The sequence below is a fragment of the Sitodiplosis mosellana genome, unplaced genomic scaffold, assembly GCF_009176505.1.
Source record: "Sitodiplosis mosellana isolate CC-2019 unplaced genomic scaffold, AAFC_SMos_1.0 Smas_scaffold_5453, whole genome shotgun sequence".
Taxonomy (NCBI): Eukaryota; Metazoa; Arthropoda; class Insecta; order Diptera; family Cecidomyiidae; genus Sitodiplosis; species Sitodiplosis mosellana.
Genome location: NW_022600695.1, coordinates 80 through 18,473, shown reverse-complemented (window position 1 = coordinate 18,473; position 18,394 = coordinate 80). Strand labels below are relative to the sequence as shown.

General features: G+C 35.9%; 1 protein-coding gene across 4 annotated transcripts in view; it reads right to left on the bottom strand.

Moving 5' to 3' along the window:
- The window catches only part of LOC129572742 (neuroligin-3), a 24,829-nt gene extending 8,831 nt beyond the window's left edge, over positions 1–15,998 (bottom strand). Inside the window, exons 1-2 of one of the 4 annotated variants that reach the window (XM_055452783.1) lie at positions 15,978–15,998; positions 14,466–15,249 (exon numbers count right to left, since the gene is read on the bottom strand). In XM_055452783.1, the coding sequence (XP_055308758.1) occupies positions 14,466–14,895 (430 nt within the window). In that variant the 5' untranslated portion in view covers positions 14,896–15,249; positions 15,978–15,998. Of the gene's footprint in view, positions 1–14,465; positions 15,525–15,977 lie in introns of those variants that run through there. The other 3 variants (XM_055452782.1, XM_055452784.1, XM_055452785.1) reach the window with 3 other exon arrangements.
- Positions 15,999–18,394: the final 2,396 nt, after the last annotated feature.

The window sequence follows — 18,394 nt, the reverse complement described above, 5'->3', positions numbered from 1 at the left end:
ATCACCAAATAAACGCAGACATGCTTACATTCAAACTTTGAAAAATTGGAGCACCAATCGCATATTAATTTTAGTTGCGGTCATTCGTTCATTAAAATCATTTGAATGCAGTTGTGCTCATTATTTTGCTCTTCGAAACTACGTGAGAATTATTGACAAAAATGTCTGATAATGAACAAATATGTCTGGGGCAAATGCCGCTTTTGCACTTACTCAAAGTCAATCCGATACAAATCCCAATCAAGATGTATCTGCAGCTGCGCAGTAAACATTGTGTTTTAACTTTCCCCTTCCATTACAAAAAAATGTCATTTGTTTATTTTTCAAATCGGGATGTTCTAAAAATTTGGAAAAGCAGGCTCTGGTTTGAACACTGCTATAACATCATTTATATTGTTTATTATGGATATTGCGCGTCTCCAGTGAAATTGTTTGACCCCAAACGAAAATGAAACATTTAGTTCGGAATAAAGTAGAATAGTTGGTTTTTGCATTTCACATCATTTTCAAGTGGATATTTATGTGGAGGAGGTTGTTCAGTTTCAAGGATTAAATGTTTCACTTTCAACAATATTCGGAGGTGCTTTCGCCACTCGCGCTTGTCGCCGGCTGTGATACATTTCCATTTTCTTACATTTAAATTCCAGTTGAAACTCCATGAAAACATGCAATAACGCAAAGCATACTTAGTGGTCGCTGTCGATTGTTCTTACCGATAATTTTATTATAACGAAATGACATGCTTTCGTAATATAATTTTTATGAATAACAAGCTGAAGAAAAAATGTATGTACAAAATGGTAATTTATTTACTTCTTTCCAACCAACAGGGACATTCCAAATTATTTGACTAACAAAGGTGAGACGAAATAGAAAACGAATCAAATGACCCACTTTTATTTTTATGATTTTTCGTTTGTATAATTTATAGTTGCATTCTCTTTATTTTGGTTTCAGTTATATTGTTCGCAAGGACTTGGGCCAATAATAATTATTTATTGATTTTATTTTTCGTTATAATGCTAAACCTTGAACGATTGGTATAGCTGACACAAAAATATAAAGATTGCAACCGCAAAATGTGAAAAGAAAAATCATAAAAATTAATCAAATTTCAAATCATGCGAACTAAATTTCTTCTGAGAATCCCAAAACTTGGCCTCATACACGCATACCTTCTAGTACATTTTAAGAAAAAATCGATGTGAAATAGTAAAATCCATTTCAGTAAGAGAAAATCCAAGTTCTTAAGCAATAATATGTTAGTATTCGCCAGAATTCCTTGCCATAGCATTTTTCAATTAATAAACAGAACACGAATTGAATCGGTAAGAAACATCTTGACCCCCGGCTTTTCATTAAAAAACCTTAAATTTGGTTTAAAATAGTAGAGAAACGTAGAGCGCTTTTGAATTAAAAATGTAACATGTTTAAAATGAAACATAGCTATCACTTTTATTTTCACTTTGTGCATGATCCATTTTTATAACGCGTTTGAACGTTCTATGTTTCTCTATTATTTTATCATTCAACGTGTTTCTCGTTTATTTTACAATTGCTTCCCAGTGATAACAAACTGATGAGGAATGCAAATTCCGATGTGGGGATAACACCAATGGAATGCGATTACCAAATACTGTATGAGAATCGAAAAGAAATATTAAACATTTTTTTCGATTTTTGCCTGTGTTGAGACCGTCTACATGGGAAGTTGGTATGAAAACCTCGGAGCTTCGCTGTAATTACATTGGTTTATATTATTAAACACATCATTTTTGCCGAATTCCGCTCGGAAATCCGAGTATCAGTCAGGTGTAAATTCTTCTATCTATATAAACCAATATAATTTCTACCGGCACTCCGGGATTTTCTTATAAACTACCCATGTAGACGTAACGATGTTGTTTCTAAAAATGTACATATGTATATGGACCGGTTAATTGTTCAAGAGCACAGATGACTCTTATGTGATAACAAACATCAGATTCTCAGTAATGTGGTCATAAACAATGCCATTGTGCACCGTATATTCGTGGTAGGTCATGGTAGACCGTTATGGCTGATTCTGAACATTGGGTTTTTAGACTGAACGCCTTGACCGATTTTGCTCAAAGAGTTTCCCCCAGCTAAGCACAAAATTCCGTATCATTTAGACGAGGGGCAAATCACTATTTTTGCAATTACTTCACAAAAGTTTCAATTACTCCATTTTTCAACAATTACTGGTCGGTTGCAATTACTTGTATATGGAAAGTAATTGTAAATTTTGAAGTAATTGCTGAAAAAAAGAGTAATTGCAACTTTTGGGAAGTAATTGCAAAAAGAGTGATTTGCCCCTCGCATTTAGAACTTTGGTTTAGTACTATAGTATGTTAACCGAACAATAGATGGCTACGTCATATAACATATTTAAATTGTTCAATAAAAATATATTCTATGAAAAAATTGGTTTATATTTTTCATCAGAATCTTCCGTGTGTAATGAAAAACAAAACTGAACATTGAATTATTAATAAAATGAATAAATAAAAAAACTGAACATTTTTGACTATAATTTAGTACACTGATTTGACAATTAATGAAAACATTTCAATTGGTCCGTACCGGCCCGTATATTTGCCAGAATCCAATTCGAATGGATAAAATTGTCATTTTGGCATCTATCCGTTGCAAAATTGTCCAACATAAAAAATTCATGCAAAAATGGCCCAGTTCATAGGATTGAGAGTGAGCTAAACGCATGAAATGATGAAATTATGGTGCTAATGCGATTTTTGACCTCTAAATCGCTGATATTACATCTTTCTACCATATTTATCATCTTGTAGCCCAAGCATTGAACAAATACAACAGAAATAAATAATTTTCAACTGATTTGACATCAATTTTTGCTCATTTTCAGTGAAAATGTGCAATTTTAACCAATTTTTTTTTGAAAAATTTGTATGGAAGGTACCCGGAAAACACTTCCGATTGGCTTCTAATCTTCCCTAATTTCGAGGTCTGGCAAAAAAAAGAGATCCCGAAAGTTTCATGCCGATCACATTTGCGGGAGTTTGGTTTTACCATTCGAAATCACGCTGAAAATGGCTCAAAATCGAGCATTAGAAGAAAAATCGAAAAGAGGGCAAAAAAGCCAGATTTTGGAACCCAGATCTGGCACAATGTTGGGTACCGTTGTAATCAGGAGACCCGTCTCGAGACGACTAGGCCGGTTATACCACTGAACAAATTTTTTCGTGTCAAAAACTACAACAGTGATATCGATTTGGTATTTCGATCACCATTGATCATCGTTTTAGAAAAAGTACAGATCAATTGAAATCTGTCTCAACACTACACGTTCCTTTTCTCTCTTTCATCATCAAACTAACAAATACATGATATTTCAAATGAAATTCAACGAAAAAAATTAAATAAATTGGCCAAATTATTATTGTTTCAATTTTGTTAGTTTGATGAAGAAAGAGAACAAAGGAACGTGTAGTGTTGAGAGAGATTTCAATTGGTCCGTACTTTCTCTAAAACGATATTTATTTTTGTATATTTTTAAAATGATCCGTACCGAAAAAATAAACTAAATATGTTGTTACTAGCAGCGCCATCTGTTGGTCGGTGAAAGCGATGTAGCATTTAGTACAAATGTTATATATGTTCTAAATTACAGGTGGGCGGAATAAGAGAGTATAATTCATACTCCTACTCCTACTCCCATACAAACGGGAAATGAGTTTGTCTCGACATACTCTCATACTCATAGATACTCTTTGAGTAAGAGAGTATATACTCAGGGTATATACTCTTTGATTTTGAGTATGTCTCGACCTACTCATTTTTTACCCAAAGAGTAACTCTACACCTACTCTTTTTCCTACTCTTTTTCCTACTCTTTTTCATACTCTTTTTCATACTCATTTGAATATGTCTCGACTTACTCATTTTTTTGCGAAAGAGTAACTCTACACTTACCCACTCGTTTTCCCTCCCTCAGAAAAATATATAAAGGATATATAACTTTTTCTGAGGAGAAAAAAAATTGAAAATGAGTATGTCGACGTCGAGACATACTCAAATGAGTAGGAGAAAGAGTATGACAAAGAGTAGGAAAAAGAGTAGGTGTAGAGTTACTCTATGGGTAAAAAATGAGTAGGTCGAGACATACTCAAAATCAAAGAGTATATACTCTGAGTATATACTCTCATACTCAAAGAGTATCTATGAGTATGAGAGTATGTCGAGACATACTCATTTTCGAAATGGGTGAGTATGAGAGTATATACTCGCGAATTCGCCCACCTGTATTCTAAATGATACGGAATAGGGGGAAACTCTTTAGAATGGAGGTCTCTTTTGTCGTAGATTTGTGCAAGGGATACTCGTGGTAAGTTGTGGAAAACCACGATGGCCTTTTTGGTAAATAATATACAGTCATGGACAAAATTGAGAGAACCTCTGGCAAAAAAATGTACCGACAATTTTTCATTGACGTAATTCGTTTTATTCATTCAAACATTTATCCTTTTTATTGCAGAATAATGTGAACTAAAAAATTGTAGAAGAATTTTTTTGTATATTTTTGAATTTCGGGATTTTTTCCCCAAAAATGTGTAACAATGTCAATTGTCACTGAACAAAATTGAGAGCACGGTTCGTTACATATTTTCATAAATGGAAAAACCGCGTTGGAATTTGAAAACTAGAAGCATAGCTTGATGCCCAAGCTTGTGAAGATTCGAAATGCTGCATATGTTTTGTTCCACCGAACCATTCTGTAGAAGAATGGAGACGGTCAAACTTTTTTTTATCATATTTTCCATTTGCCATCCTCAACACATGCGAATATTTCGCGAACCAAGAATGATATTGAAGCATAGTGAGTGTTGTTTGAAAGCTTAATAAATGCAATAATAATCGACCAAATCTTTGAAATAGTTCAAGAGATACAGCCATAAAAATGTGACAGTTGCTATCAAAATGACGCCATTTATTTGACATTTTAGGTTAGAATTCAGAAATGGTAGATTATTTTGCATTTGTGTTTGGGTCAAATTCACTGTACTTATCAAGAGCTACAAATTTGCTGAACATGTCAATCCTGATAACCAACTGCCTTAAAAGATACCAGCATTATGGTCTTTTTTAAACATATTAATACATGGGCCATTCAGTATTAGAGGACTTTCGGCGCATAAGATGTTTTTTTTGGAGACGATTAATAGTGAAAATTTCTTTCTCTCATCACGAGCTACTATTTTGATTAATATATCATTCCTGCAAAACCACTCCTTGTGGCCATAAGTCCCCTGATACGGAATTTCCTATGTATGAATATGTTTAAAAAAAGTCCACGTTGTCACAAAACAACAAATGTCACAACGACATTTTTGGACGATTTAGGGTGTCTAAATTTTGTATATACTCCGTTTTCGAACTCGAATTCGAAGTGCACATCAGTCCATTCAACCCGGTGACTGATATTTCAGTTATTGCTGGTCACTTGAAGGCGATCGAAAGCACCCGTCCCTTCACTGACAACGTGACCTACACCAGTCTGAGACCAAACAAAATAAAGGTGTCAAATTCGTCTTTCGTCTCGTTCAAACTGGATGTGCCAGCTGAGTATGTTGATTTTTTCAGCAGTTTTTGGCCTACTGGCGTTACCACAAAAGAATTCGTGCCAAAGGCAGCCCCCAAAACTGGTCGAAATCCACTTCGCATGTCCGGACGGAGCCGAAAAACTTGATTGGCACCAAAAAGCAACCCGAGAAATCGAATCCAACTAAAACAAAACAAAACGAAACAATCGATCGCTCCAAGCCAAAAAACGGGGTTGGCAAAGCGTACGCTCAGCGAAAAGTTTGGAGACACACCAAGAACCAGCATCCACAAAGGAAACGCCGGCAAGCACGTTCAAATTCAATTTTCATCCAGGTAACCTCATTTTTTGTATATGTTCTCTACGAGAACACCTTGATACTGCCCACATTAATGATGAAATTTCGATTTTCATGTTGCCGTTAAACCCGATCCATGATCCCAAGCGGAAGAATTCATTAAGGACAAAGCATACTGCCCGGGTGCCTTTTGGGTTGCTTCTGATTGCAACAAACATGAGCGGGGCTGTCCCAGGTTCCAACCACCCACGTGGAATTCAACTCATCTCACACGGATCACACAGCAAAATCAATATTAAAAGACTGACGAATTTTTCCATACATTCTTTTATGTGTATTGAAAAGATGATACATACTTATCTGTGATGTTTACACTTATTTATTGTAGATTTTATTTTGATTTTGTGCTTTGTTGTAGCCGAGTCGGCGAGTTAATATTCTTATCTTTGAAGTCAATTTTGAATTATTTATCAATTAACATCAAATGCTCTAGTTACTAGCCTTTGTCCCTTTGGAAAAGTTTACCAAAGGTTATCTTGGGCCGTTTGCTATAGACTACTATAAGCATTTCCATCTTGGTTGTATGACTGTCTTCGTTTTCATGTTCCTACTATTGTGATTACCTCATAATGTACGAAAAGAGCCAGGTTTTTAACGAGGCGAGAACTGAAAGTTATCGAAAGTTACTGCTACTATTGTTCATTATTTTCAATGTGTACCAGTCTTGCACTCTCTTCCGGCCAAACCTCTAACAAAACCCACATTATATTCAGCCAGAGCTTGGCGGTGTTTAATAAAATAAAATAAAATAAAAACTGTGCCAGAAGAGCTGATGCTCGCAACTGAAGCCGAATTGCCACCAATACTGCTTCAACGATCGCTGCGCAGGAAATCAACAAGGCTATCACAATGGTAGTAAATCATGCCACATCGGATGATTGCGCTTTCTACACTAAAATTTACTATCAGAACTGTTTCAGTATATGTCCCAAAGAAGAGCGCTTCTATTGTGGTGCCACTTTCTACGATTACGACAGGATAATTCTGACTGAGACGTGGCTCAGAAAAGATATTTATGATGCTGAATTTTTTGACGATTCGTATTCCGTTTTTCGTAGGGACAGACTATTTCAACGTGGAGTACTAATTGCGACTAAAAACGAAAAATTCTCCAGTGAAGAAATAAAAATTGCCGGTGCTGACGATTTGGAATATGTTTGTGTGAAAGCTATTACTAAATCACATGTCATCTAATGTGCATTGTGCATACATTCCACCAAATTTACCGCAATCAATCTACGACTAAAACTTAGCGGCCATGCACCAAATAGCATCTGATCCAGAAGATGTTCTAATTTTTGTTGGTGATTTTAATTTGCCGCATTTGGAATGGTCAATCGATAGCGACAATGACAACATTTTAATTCCAACTAAATTTGCACCAGAGTAAACGGCCACTTTTATCCAGGGACTCATGAGCATGGGAGTCCATCAGGCGAATCATGTCCGTAATGAGTCGAAGGGTCGCCTATTGAATTTGTTTTTCACAAATGATTTCATCAACATCACAGTTGAGCGTGTTGATAAGGCCAACGCACTAAAGAAAAAAAATTGAAAGTCATCATCCACCGATATTGGCTACATTTGAATGGTATGAAAACAACACAACCGAAGCCAACATCACTACAAAGGCTTTCAACTTCAAGCGGGCCAACTATGCTGGTATGAATGAACACCTAGCAAGCATCAACTTCACCGCATTATTCCATGGAAAGACAATCACCGAGAAAGTGAATTTGCTACACGACACTTTAGACGATGCAATTATTAAATTTGTGCCCACGTACATCGTCAAATCGATAAATTTTTGCTAATGGATATTTTTGAAATTTTTCGTTGCTATGAAAATTGTTGGGCCCAATAATGATGTTTTGCATCAAAACATCCGAAGACCTTTGCATACCATGTTCTAAAAGTACTAAAAATGTACTAAAATCTAGTAAATGTTGAAAATCGTAAAAATACCCAAAAGTAAAAGTTTTACACAATTTAGTACTTTTTAGTACATTTTTAGTACTTTTAGAACATGGTATGCAAAGGCCTTGAGGAGTACTAAAAAGTTGCCACAGACACTATTGCTCTACTTCGAGTCGTTGAGAAGCTATAGGACTTCAGAAATTTTGCAAAAAAATTACAAAAAATCGAGAGAAAAAAATTGCAAAATTCCAATGTAAAACCTCTATTTATGCCCAAATATGTTCAATCGCATTGAAATTTCTCGAAAAATGCCAGAAAAAACGAAAAAAATAATCGGGAAAAATCGAAAAAAAATCCAAAAAACGGTAAATTTTAGGCGGCTTTTGGGTCAGATCATCATTAATCGTCCTAATTCATTCCATTCTATCAATAAAACCGCCCAAAAATGCGAAGAAACGAATTTTTTTTTAAAGTTCGCACTTTAATTGTGTCGCTGAGCATAAAAATGGGGATACAGATCTGTTTCAGCAACAACCGAACATAAAATATTGTTCCCTAAAAACGTTACATGAATTTCCATCTAACGCGAGTGTAACATGAGTTGCATTAGAAACAGTATTAGCTCATGTTACACTCGCGTGGGATAGAAATTCATGTAACGTTTTTAGGGAACAATATTTTATGTTCGGTTGTTGCTGTAACAGATCTGTATTCAAATTTTTATGCTCAGCGACACAATTAAAGTTCGAACTTTAACGAAGAATCCCAAAAAAATCCTAAAAATTAATGAAACCTTCGGATGTTTTGATGCAAAACATCATTATTGGGCCCAACAATTTTCATAGCAACGAAAAATTTCAAAAATATCCACTAGCAAAAATTTTGACTTAGAAATGGCATTTGTCAGAAATCATATTTTAAAACTTTGACGGTTCTTCACACTTTTTACCTATTTCTGTTCTTTGGGGACTCCAGGGTACTTCATATGAAATCTGGACTGTGATAAGAGATAACAAAATAGTGTCTGAGGCAAAGTTGTAATACTCGAGGTTTGCTATAATTTTGCTGCAACAAATATTGCTTATATCCTATCGGTTCCGCGAAAAACCGCGAAAATCGCGACATTTTCCCACCTCATTTTTAGTGAAGCTGATAAGAAGTAAGAGACTTGCTTCTTCGGCAGAAATGTAGAGCAGGTCGAATACTACAACTTTGCCACAGACACCAAGTCGTTATCTCTTATCAGTTACGTGAAAAAATGATAAGAAAAAATCGCGGTTTTCGCGGTTTCCGCGTAACTGATAAGAGATAACGACTTGATGTGTATGGCGAAGTTGTGATACTGAAGCTGTTCTACAACTTTGCCGAAAATCATCTTGTTATCTCTTATCAGTTTCGCCGAATACGCGAGAAACCGCTGAAAACCGCGAAAAATACGCGTTTTTTCTTATCATTTTTCACGGAACTGATAAGAGATAACGAGATGGTGTTGTGTGGCAAAGTTGTAGCTCTGGTCAAGTTCTTCAACTATGCCACAGACATCAAGTCGTTATCTCTTATCAGTTACGCGAAAACCGTGAAAAACGCGAATTTTTTCTTATCTCTCTTATCGCGTAATCGATAAGAGATAACGTCTTGATTCTGTAGTAAAGTTGTATTACTCAAGCTGCTCTACAACTTTGCTATAGACATCATCTCTCTATCTCTTATTAGTTTCGCGGAAAACGCGAGAAACCGCAGAAAACCGTGAAAAACGCGAATTTTTTCTTATCATTTTTTCGCTTAACTGATAAGAGATAACGACTTGGTGTCTGTGGCAAAAATTTAGTACTCAACCAGAGCTACAACTTTGCTATAGAAATCATCCCATTATTTCATATCAGGTCCTTGAAAAATGAGAAACTATGAATTCGCGTTTTTCAAGTTTTCGCGGCTTTTCGCGTAACTGATAAGAGATAACGACTTGATGTCTACGGCGAAATTGTAGTACATAAACTAGTCCACAACACTGCCACAGAGACTAAGTCGATATCTCTTATCATAGTCCAGTAATAAAATAAAATAGCCATGGGGCCCTGTAGTCCCCAAAGAACAACAGCGTAACATGTTTTTCGGAAGGCTGTATTTTACACATACTTACACATATGCATATGTGCATATGTCATTCGTGTAGAGAAATATTCAATCTATAAAATAAGACTTAACTCCGGTTGGTTTATACACTGTTTAGTACTTTTATTCAACTTTAAATTTCGCTTGGGGCCCTGGATTCCCCAAAAACCGTCATAGTGTTAAACGTCATTCAACATGTAGTTGCACATAAATTTATTTAGATAAATTTCAAATATCAAATAAATTTATCCGATATTTGCGTACTGCGATAAAAGCCTATGTAAACAATGTTATTATATTTGACAATATTTGACTCGATGTCAATGACGATGTGGCAGCGCCACCTATAGAGATTCCTTATTGAAATAAGTGGAACTATTGAGTGCGTACACCATATCGCACGTAAATTTTCAACATGGCAGCGCCCATAGAATTGAAAAGTTAACCGATTTCGTAGTCACAAATTATCGCTGTACGGATATTTGAGGCTGTGAGAATTAAAATGGCAATACAGGAATAAACATTCTGAAACGAAACATAAAACAGCAAACACGCAAAAGTGAATCATGAATGTTTGAGCAGTGAACCATGAGTATCGGTACGTGTGCGTAAATTCATGATTTGCTTCAACACAGCGCTCATTCAAGATTCACTTTTGAGAATTTAGGGGGTGCTTAAGTCTCAGCACGTAAACGAGCTCCGCTTATTAAACGGCATTGGCATGAACGAACAGCATTAGAATGAATGTACATACATGAATGAAATGACAACATCACTGAAATCGTAGCGCATGGAAAATAACACAGAAGAAATGCGACAACAAACAAACATTGCAAAATCACAACGCAGCAGAGAGAGTGGGAGCATCTGTGCTGTTCGCACAACAGCAAATATTCATAGCACGCTGGTACCGTGTCAGTGGAGACTACCAATATCAACGCAAATTAGAAAAATTGATTTGTATTGGGTCTGGGAATTAATCGTGTCGATTTTTCAAAAGATGGCGTAACTTTGCATGGTTGTATCGGGCAATACTTTTTTCTTTTTCACATGAGTGGTCTAGTGTCAAACTACAAAAATCATCATCTATCATTTCATCGAAGTTTGGATAAACATTTTTTTTGCGCCTTAAATATGTCAAATTTTGTACCGAGAAAGCAACATTTCCCGCAAGCATTAATTTTTTGCTTTCATTTGAAGAAAACTGCGGCTGAAGCGCATCGAATGTTGGTGGAAGCCTATGGTGAGCATGCTCCATCGGAACGTACATGTGAACGGTGGTTTTCACGGTTCAAAAGTGGTGATTTTAGCACGGAAGACAAGGAACGTCCCGGCCAGCCAAAAAAGTTTGAAGATGCGGAATTGGAGGCATTGCTTGATGAAGATTCGAGTCAAACTCAAGATGAGCTTGCCAGAGCATTGAATGTTGACCGAAGCACTGTTGGATATCGTTTAAGGGCCCTTGGTTTCATTCGCAAGTTGTCAAATTGGGTACCACATGAATTGACGCCAGCACAAGCTGAAAGGCGTTTAGTGACTTGCGAAATGCTGCTCGCAAGGCACAAAAAAAGAGGTTTTCTGTATCGAATTGTCACTGGTGACGAAAAATGGATTCATTACGATAACCCCAAGCGCAAAGCATCGTATGTTAAGCCCGGCCAACCAGCAACATCACAGCCAAAACAAGAAATTCACGGCGACAAGGTAATGCTGTCTATTTGGTGGGATGAGGAGGGAGTGGTGTATTATGAGCTGCTGAGAAGTGGTCAAACCATCGATGGGCCTTTCTACCGACAACAATTGATACGTTTGAAACAAGCAATCAAAGAAAAACGCACGAAATGGGAGACCAGAAAAGAGACATTGATTTTCCTACATGACAATGCTCGGCCACACATTGAGAAATCGGTCAAAAACTACTTGGAAAATAGCGGATGGGAAGTTTTGGCTCACGCCCCGTATAGCCCAGACCTGGCTCCTTCCGACTACCATTTGTTTCGATCTATGCAAAACCATATGGACGGAGAGCGGTTCTCTTCAGTTGAAGAAATCCAAAATTGTCTCGATGCATTTATAGCCTCAAAAGATGAGGAATTTTTTAAGGCAGGCATCCGTCAATTGCCCACATTGTGGCAGAAGGTCATCGCTTCCGATGGACAATATTTTGATTGAAATGTAATTTCATTTTGGTATTCAAATAAATGTTTGAAAATTTAAAAAAATCGACAAAACTAATTCCCAGACCCAATATTGTTGACATCACTGAGTCGGTGCCAGTGCGTTATGAATATTAAGCCGCTAAGAAAGAAAATTCTCAAAAGTGAATCTTGAATGAGCGCTGTGTTGAAGCGAATGATGAATTTACGCACACGTACCGATACTCGTGGTTCACTGCTGCTGCTCAAACAATTTTTGACAAACATTCATGATTCACTTTTGCGTGTTTGCTGTTCTATTTTTCGTTTCAGAATGTTTATTCCTGTATTGCCATTTTCATTCTCACAGCCCCATTTTTCATGCGTTATGTTGTAACGCATTTGCAGTACATAAGAGAGACATCGGCTGAAATATCGGTATTTAGTTCAATATTGGCTATGTACATCTCATGGATTTGTCAGCTGTTTGAACAGTAATATTTTTAAAGTTTATCTAAATATTTCAGCGAGTAACGTTCATGAGGATCTGTAACAGTTAAATTCTGGCAATTTTAGTACTATTTAGTACTATGTAGTGTACTGCAACATCACCCACAGTTGTCCAGAACCATTGAGAGGATTTAGTACTTTTTAGTACATTTCAGTACTCTTTTAGTACTTTTATTACTTGGTCTGCAAAGCCCATGAGAAGTACTAAAAAATTTCTTCAAAAACTATTGCTCTATTTCGAGTAGTTGAAAAGTTATTGAACTCCGAAAATGTTCGATGATATCGTTTGGTAGCGACAAGTGACTTTGAGCCAAAAAAGTGGAAAAAATCGCCCTTTTTTCGACATTTTGCCCTATAAGCCTAGTCAGATGCGATTTTTTAGGTATAGAATGTTCATAAATTTTGTTAACTGGACTATCCAGTTTGAGCAAAAAATACATGATTTCATAAAATGAAAGATCCTGAGCCAAATTGGCAAAACGAATGATGCAGCATTCCTAGTTTTGGTAAGTACTTTCAGCAGCGATCCTCAAAACTTATGCTCTAATCGATGACCAAAAGAATGTTGCACTATGTAATATATTGCCAATAGAAAAGTAAATGGCGAACATTTTACGTCTCTGCACATTTCGTATGGACTATATCAATGGGTGAGATTGAGAGTGGAGTATGTTTTTTCTTTGATTTATATTTTTGAAAAGGCGAGTATGTTTTCTGATGATTCTGTTGGCGTTAAAGTAGAGTATGTTGTAGTACCGTCTAGCCTCCGCGGTCTTCATGGTTTTCGCGCAACTGATAAAAGATAACAACATGGTGTCTTCGGCAAAGTTGTAGTACTCGAAGTCTTCTATAACTAGGCTGAAGACAATTATCTCTTATCTCTTGTCAGTTGTGCGCAAATCGCGCACATAAAAAAGCAAATTTTATATGGAACTTTTTTTTTCTTATCATTTTTCGCGCTTAACTGACTTCAGCAATGTTATAGAAGACCTCGAGTGCTACAACTTTGCCGAAGACACCAAGTTGTTATCTCTTATCAGTTCCGCGGAAACCGTGAAAAACCGCGAGGACCCGCTAAAAACGAACATACTCGCTTTTAACCATTTTTAAGTCGACAGAAACTTGCTCTTCTCTTTCGTAACAAAGTCAATGAAACATACACTACTCTCAATCTCACCCATAGATATATGTATTACTTTATAATGGAAACTACCTTTTGTGTCAATGTATTTGCGAAAATCAGAATAATTTTTTATGTCTTTCGGTCTCTACTAAATTGTAAATCCATAACTACCAACAGGGACTTGTTAGACTAGACGTAGAACTTTTCTTTGATGAATTGAACGATGACTTTTGAAGTCATTAAGGCCGTTAATACGATGTTAACGCTTCAGCCGGCCTACACTCCTAAATTAAATGGAGAATCTGTCATCTTGACATGTTGTAAAATAGCGGTTTACCCGATGTAGAGGGTAATTTAACCTCAAACTAGATTAATTCCTATATAAATATATGGCGCTATCTACAAAGTAAACACTTGAATGTTGTTAGGGCCATTGGTGACCCATTTTTATTTCAAAACTTCATTTTTTCCATGAAGGTTATTTACAAAACATGATTTTTAAGTATGAAGGAGCGGATACTTTTCATCGTTATATTTAAGAAATCTATTCTGTATAGATAGAGTTATAATTTTGCTGAAGACATGAAAGTGATACCTTGCATTCAGTTCGAGTTATAGGCCATGAAACACTCGGGTCTCTCGTGACCCGCTAACAACATTCAAGTGTTAATTTAAATTTAATTTTATAATTATGAAGACATTAATTTGGCTTACCATCCGGCAGGAAAATATTCAGGAATAGGCAGTCTTCACTGAACTGTGTTATGTTTGAAAGTCTGGGATCGATGCCCAGAATTTTAAAGAAAATTTCATCGTGATTCTTGATTGGTTTGCGGAAATCTGACCAGCACTGCATTGGTGGAATGCTTCCATTACGAATTCCTGGCCATGATGGAAGTGGATCTTGAGACGGTGGTGCAAATCGTCTATCTTCAAGTGGGGGCTGTGCATATGGAATTCCTAGATATCCAACAATAGTTTGTGTTCGAAACATTTTTGAATAGAAACCCGATATTTGGCCTTGAACTGGTATTGTGACGATTGGTGCATCACGACTCAAAGTTATCCGAAGCACATACAGAAATATAAATACTGTAGAAAACAGGTAGAATTGCATTTTATTATTTACGAAGTCCACTTTCATTTATCTTTCCAAATTGTAAAACTGTTACACTGGATGTAAAAGCTTTGCTTCATTCAAATTGTATTACGTCTTTCCAAATAAATAACAGTTTTCACATATTTGTATTTTTATAAGAATATTTGCACCGTTTGAATAAATTCTTTATACAATTTGTCGAATACTATCTTCCGATTCGAATGTTAATAAATTTTCTTTACGCGTGTCTTTACCGTTGTTGAAGTTGTTTTTGCAACATTGCTCAGTTCATGCTTACTTTTTCCCCTTCTGAATCGCGTCTCGACTTCAAACAAGACTACTAAGCAATAAGCGTATAGGTTCTATAACATATCAAATAAATCCTTGTTTTGCTGGTTCCTGTAAATGGTGAAAAGTGCGAAGTAAAGAAATGAATGTAATCGCGCAGTAGAAATCTAATATATTCACGTCATTGCGATCCCCTCTCTCACATTGGCACGAATACAAGTACACTATAGCAATCAAGAGTTCACAATATTGACAAAAAAAGGAAAGGAAAAACTAAAATACAATTTAATACTATCGTAACTTAAAAGTTTTCCAGGTGTATATCTCTTCAACTTTTCATCAATCCTCGGTCAGTAAGACATGTGAAATGTTTTACAAGCCGATGAATAATAATTTAAATAATTTGTCAAATTTTGTTTTTATTGACACCACCAAGTACTGGCTGAACATTTTGGTTTCTCTTGAAAAAACCGGATTCTTGAAAAAACCGGATCTTTTGAATATACAATTATAACAAATTTTTTAGTTCTACATGGATTTTGGTTCTCAACTCATTGAAATAAAATTGATTCATGAACAAGCGAAAAACCACACATTAAAATGCCCTTATGGGAGCTGATCGTCAACGGTTATAGATAGACAAACTGGAGCGTTGAATGTTGTAATATCAGTTTCAATGACTACAAAAGTCATCGTTCAATTTTTCAAAGAGGTGAAGAGAAACTTTATGTGTAATCTAAACATAGTTGGTAGCTTTGAATTTACGATTCACGTAGAGTCCGAAAGATATAAAAAATTTAAATAGAAATTGATTTACGTAAAGAATTGATATAACTTACCTAGTTTCCATCATTAATGAATAACTATCGGTAATAACTATGTAAATACCGGATATGCCAAATTTTGACTACAGAAGCTATTTATAACAACTAAAAAAAGATTCAACTTCTCTAACTTTTTCGACCTATCAAAGAAGGTATTTAATGTGCAAGCACTCGCAAGTGAGCAATACTATCGTGAATTAGGTTATTGAATTGGGGCATTTTGGGATGATTGAAATTAGGGCATTTATGGGGTACATAATTATCACATAATTTCTGCGTTTTCAGATTTCCAATCTGGTCTAAAAAATTTCCGCTTATATGGAAATAAAAAGATGGAAAATCTGTATTTAGAGAAATGTTACTTTTCCGTAAACATTGTTAATTAGATCGTCATAAAAACTCATGAAACGCATAGAAAAAATATTTTTGAAACATTTTTCCGTTCGTGTGCAGTCGTCGTCGTCGTCGTCGTCGTCGTCGTCGTCGTCGTCATCGTCATCGTCATCGTCATCGTCGTATTAACATAATGATTCGAAAAATAGTTGTGATAATCGAATTTTGGAATTCTCAAAAATTGTCAATCGAATTTTGCATGGAGGTACCTCAGAAATGAATTTTCCAGGGTTTTCATTAAAGAATCTGCTGCTATTTTGAAATAATATGGGTTTACGATCAACCCTCACTCTCTCATGATTTTGACTAGAAATCGACTTTTCTCGATATTTTAATGTTAGTAATTATTAGAATATTAATGTCGGGAAATCTGTAAGTTCGCTCAAAAATGATATTGATTTTTTATTGACACCGCCGAAAAATTGGCTGAATATTTAGTTTTGCAGGAATGCGACTCCAAGAGTCATAAAAACCTGATCTTTTCGTGTTTAAACATACATTTGGGGTATATGAATGGGTTTAAATTTAAACTTTTTTTCGATTTTCGGCTGTATTGCGACCGTCTACATGAGAAGGGTATTAATTCTACACAACAACGATAACTAGATTTAAATTTGAATAATTCGTCAATGTGTTTAAGAACAAACACACGCTCAGCGTGTATCGTTATGAGTAAGAAGTATCGCATAGACGCTTCTCGGCTAACAGCAATCTGTGAAAGTATTGAAATGTATTCGAAGTCGCCATCTTGCCCGTTTAATGTGAAAACTTTCAATTGATTATTTTCTTTTTCTTCAATTTTGATCGCGGAGAATCATTTTTTCAAAAAAGTTTCTTCTATGAAATGTTCTACAACGTGTAACGAATAAAACGAGCTATGTTGATTTAAAATCGGTGAATTCCTAAACAGCCCAATGACCACCTCAAGATCAAAGACAAGCTCATGGACAAGCAAATCAGTGCTCAAGTGCCACAAATGTGCAAGTATTCGGACAAAGTGGCAGATCAATTCAGAAATTCAACCAGCCGTGCAAAACTGATCTCGTCAGTACGCAGCGAACAAAGCAATGAATCAAATTTAAAATATTTTCAAGTTATAATCTTATATCCCTACAAAATGTATAGGAATAATAATATTTTTCTGTGATTTTTACACAAATTTATCCTAAATTTAGCATATTATGCTATTATAAATTTTAACGCTTCAGTTAGTCTTTAATTTTTACACGTTCAAGTCTGGCTTTATTGGTCCGGTGACATGCGGCTGCCTCTATCCATTTCCATGCTTAAGTTCTGGTTATGTTTTATTTATTACATCATTCACATATCAAATTTTCAAAGTAGTCAAGAACCACTATTTCATCGAAACTATTTATGTAATACTCGAATTGCTTAAACACGAAAAGATTAGGTTTTTCATGACTCTTGGAGTCATTTTCCTGCAAAAATCAAAATCAAAATATTCAGCCAGCTTTTGGCGATGTAAATAAAATGAAATGTTTCATGAAAAGACACTCACAAGACCGTACTTTAGAGTTGTTTGATATTATTCGACTTTGCTGTTCCACAAAAAAATATTTTTTGGTGCAAGTTTGCAGTAATGTATTAAAAAACGTTTCCCTCTTGGCAACAGAAAGCAGCCTACAAAATCGACAGGAGAGCAAAAGGAAAACGATGCGCTCACGTCCAAACCGACTACGGAATCGCGCAAACCATTGTTCGAAGAGCTGCTGCAGCCAAAACCTACAGAAACAAAATCCACGGCAAATCGTGAAGAAGCTGGTCATGAACAAGAAGGAATTTGGCGATTCGATAATATCAGATGGTATATCAGCGTCGGTGTTATTCAGATTGCCGAAACAAAGCAAAACCGTTGTTGATGAAGATGAGGCCGAAACCAAACGCAAATATTTGGTAAAAGAGTTCGTGTATGCGTTGGGAATTGATCCAGGCATGCGAACCTTTATTGCGGCAGTCCGTTGCAATCTTATCACTGGCGAAGACGTAAGTGTTTACAAAATAAAAAGGGGGAAAAGTAG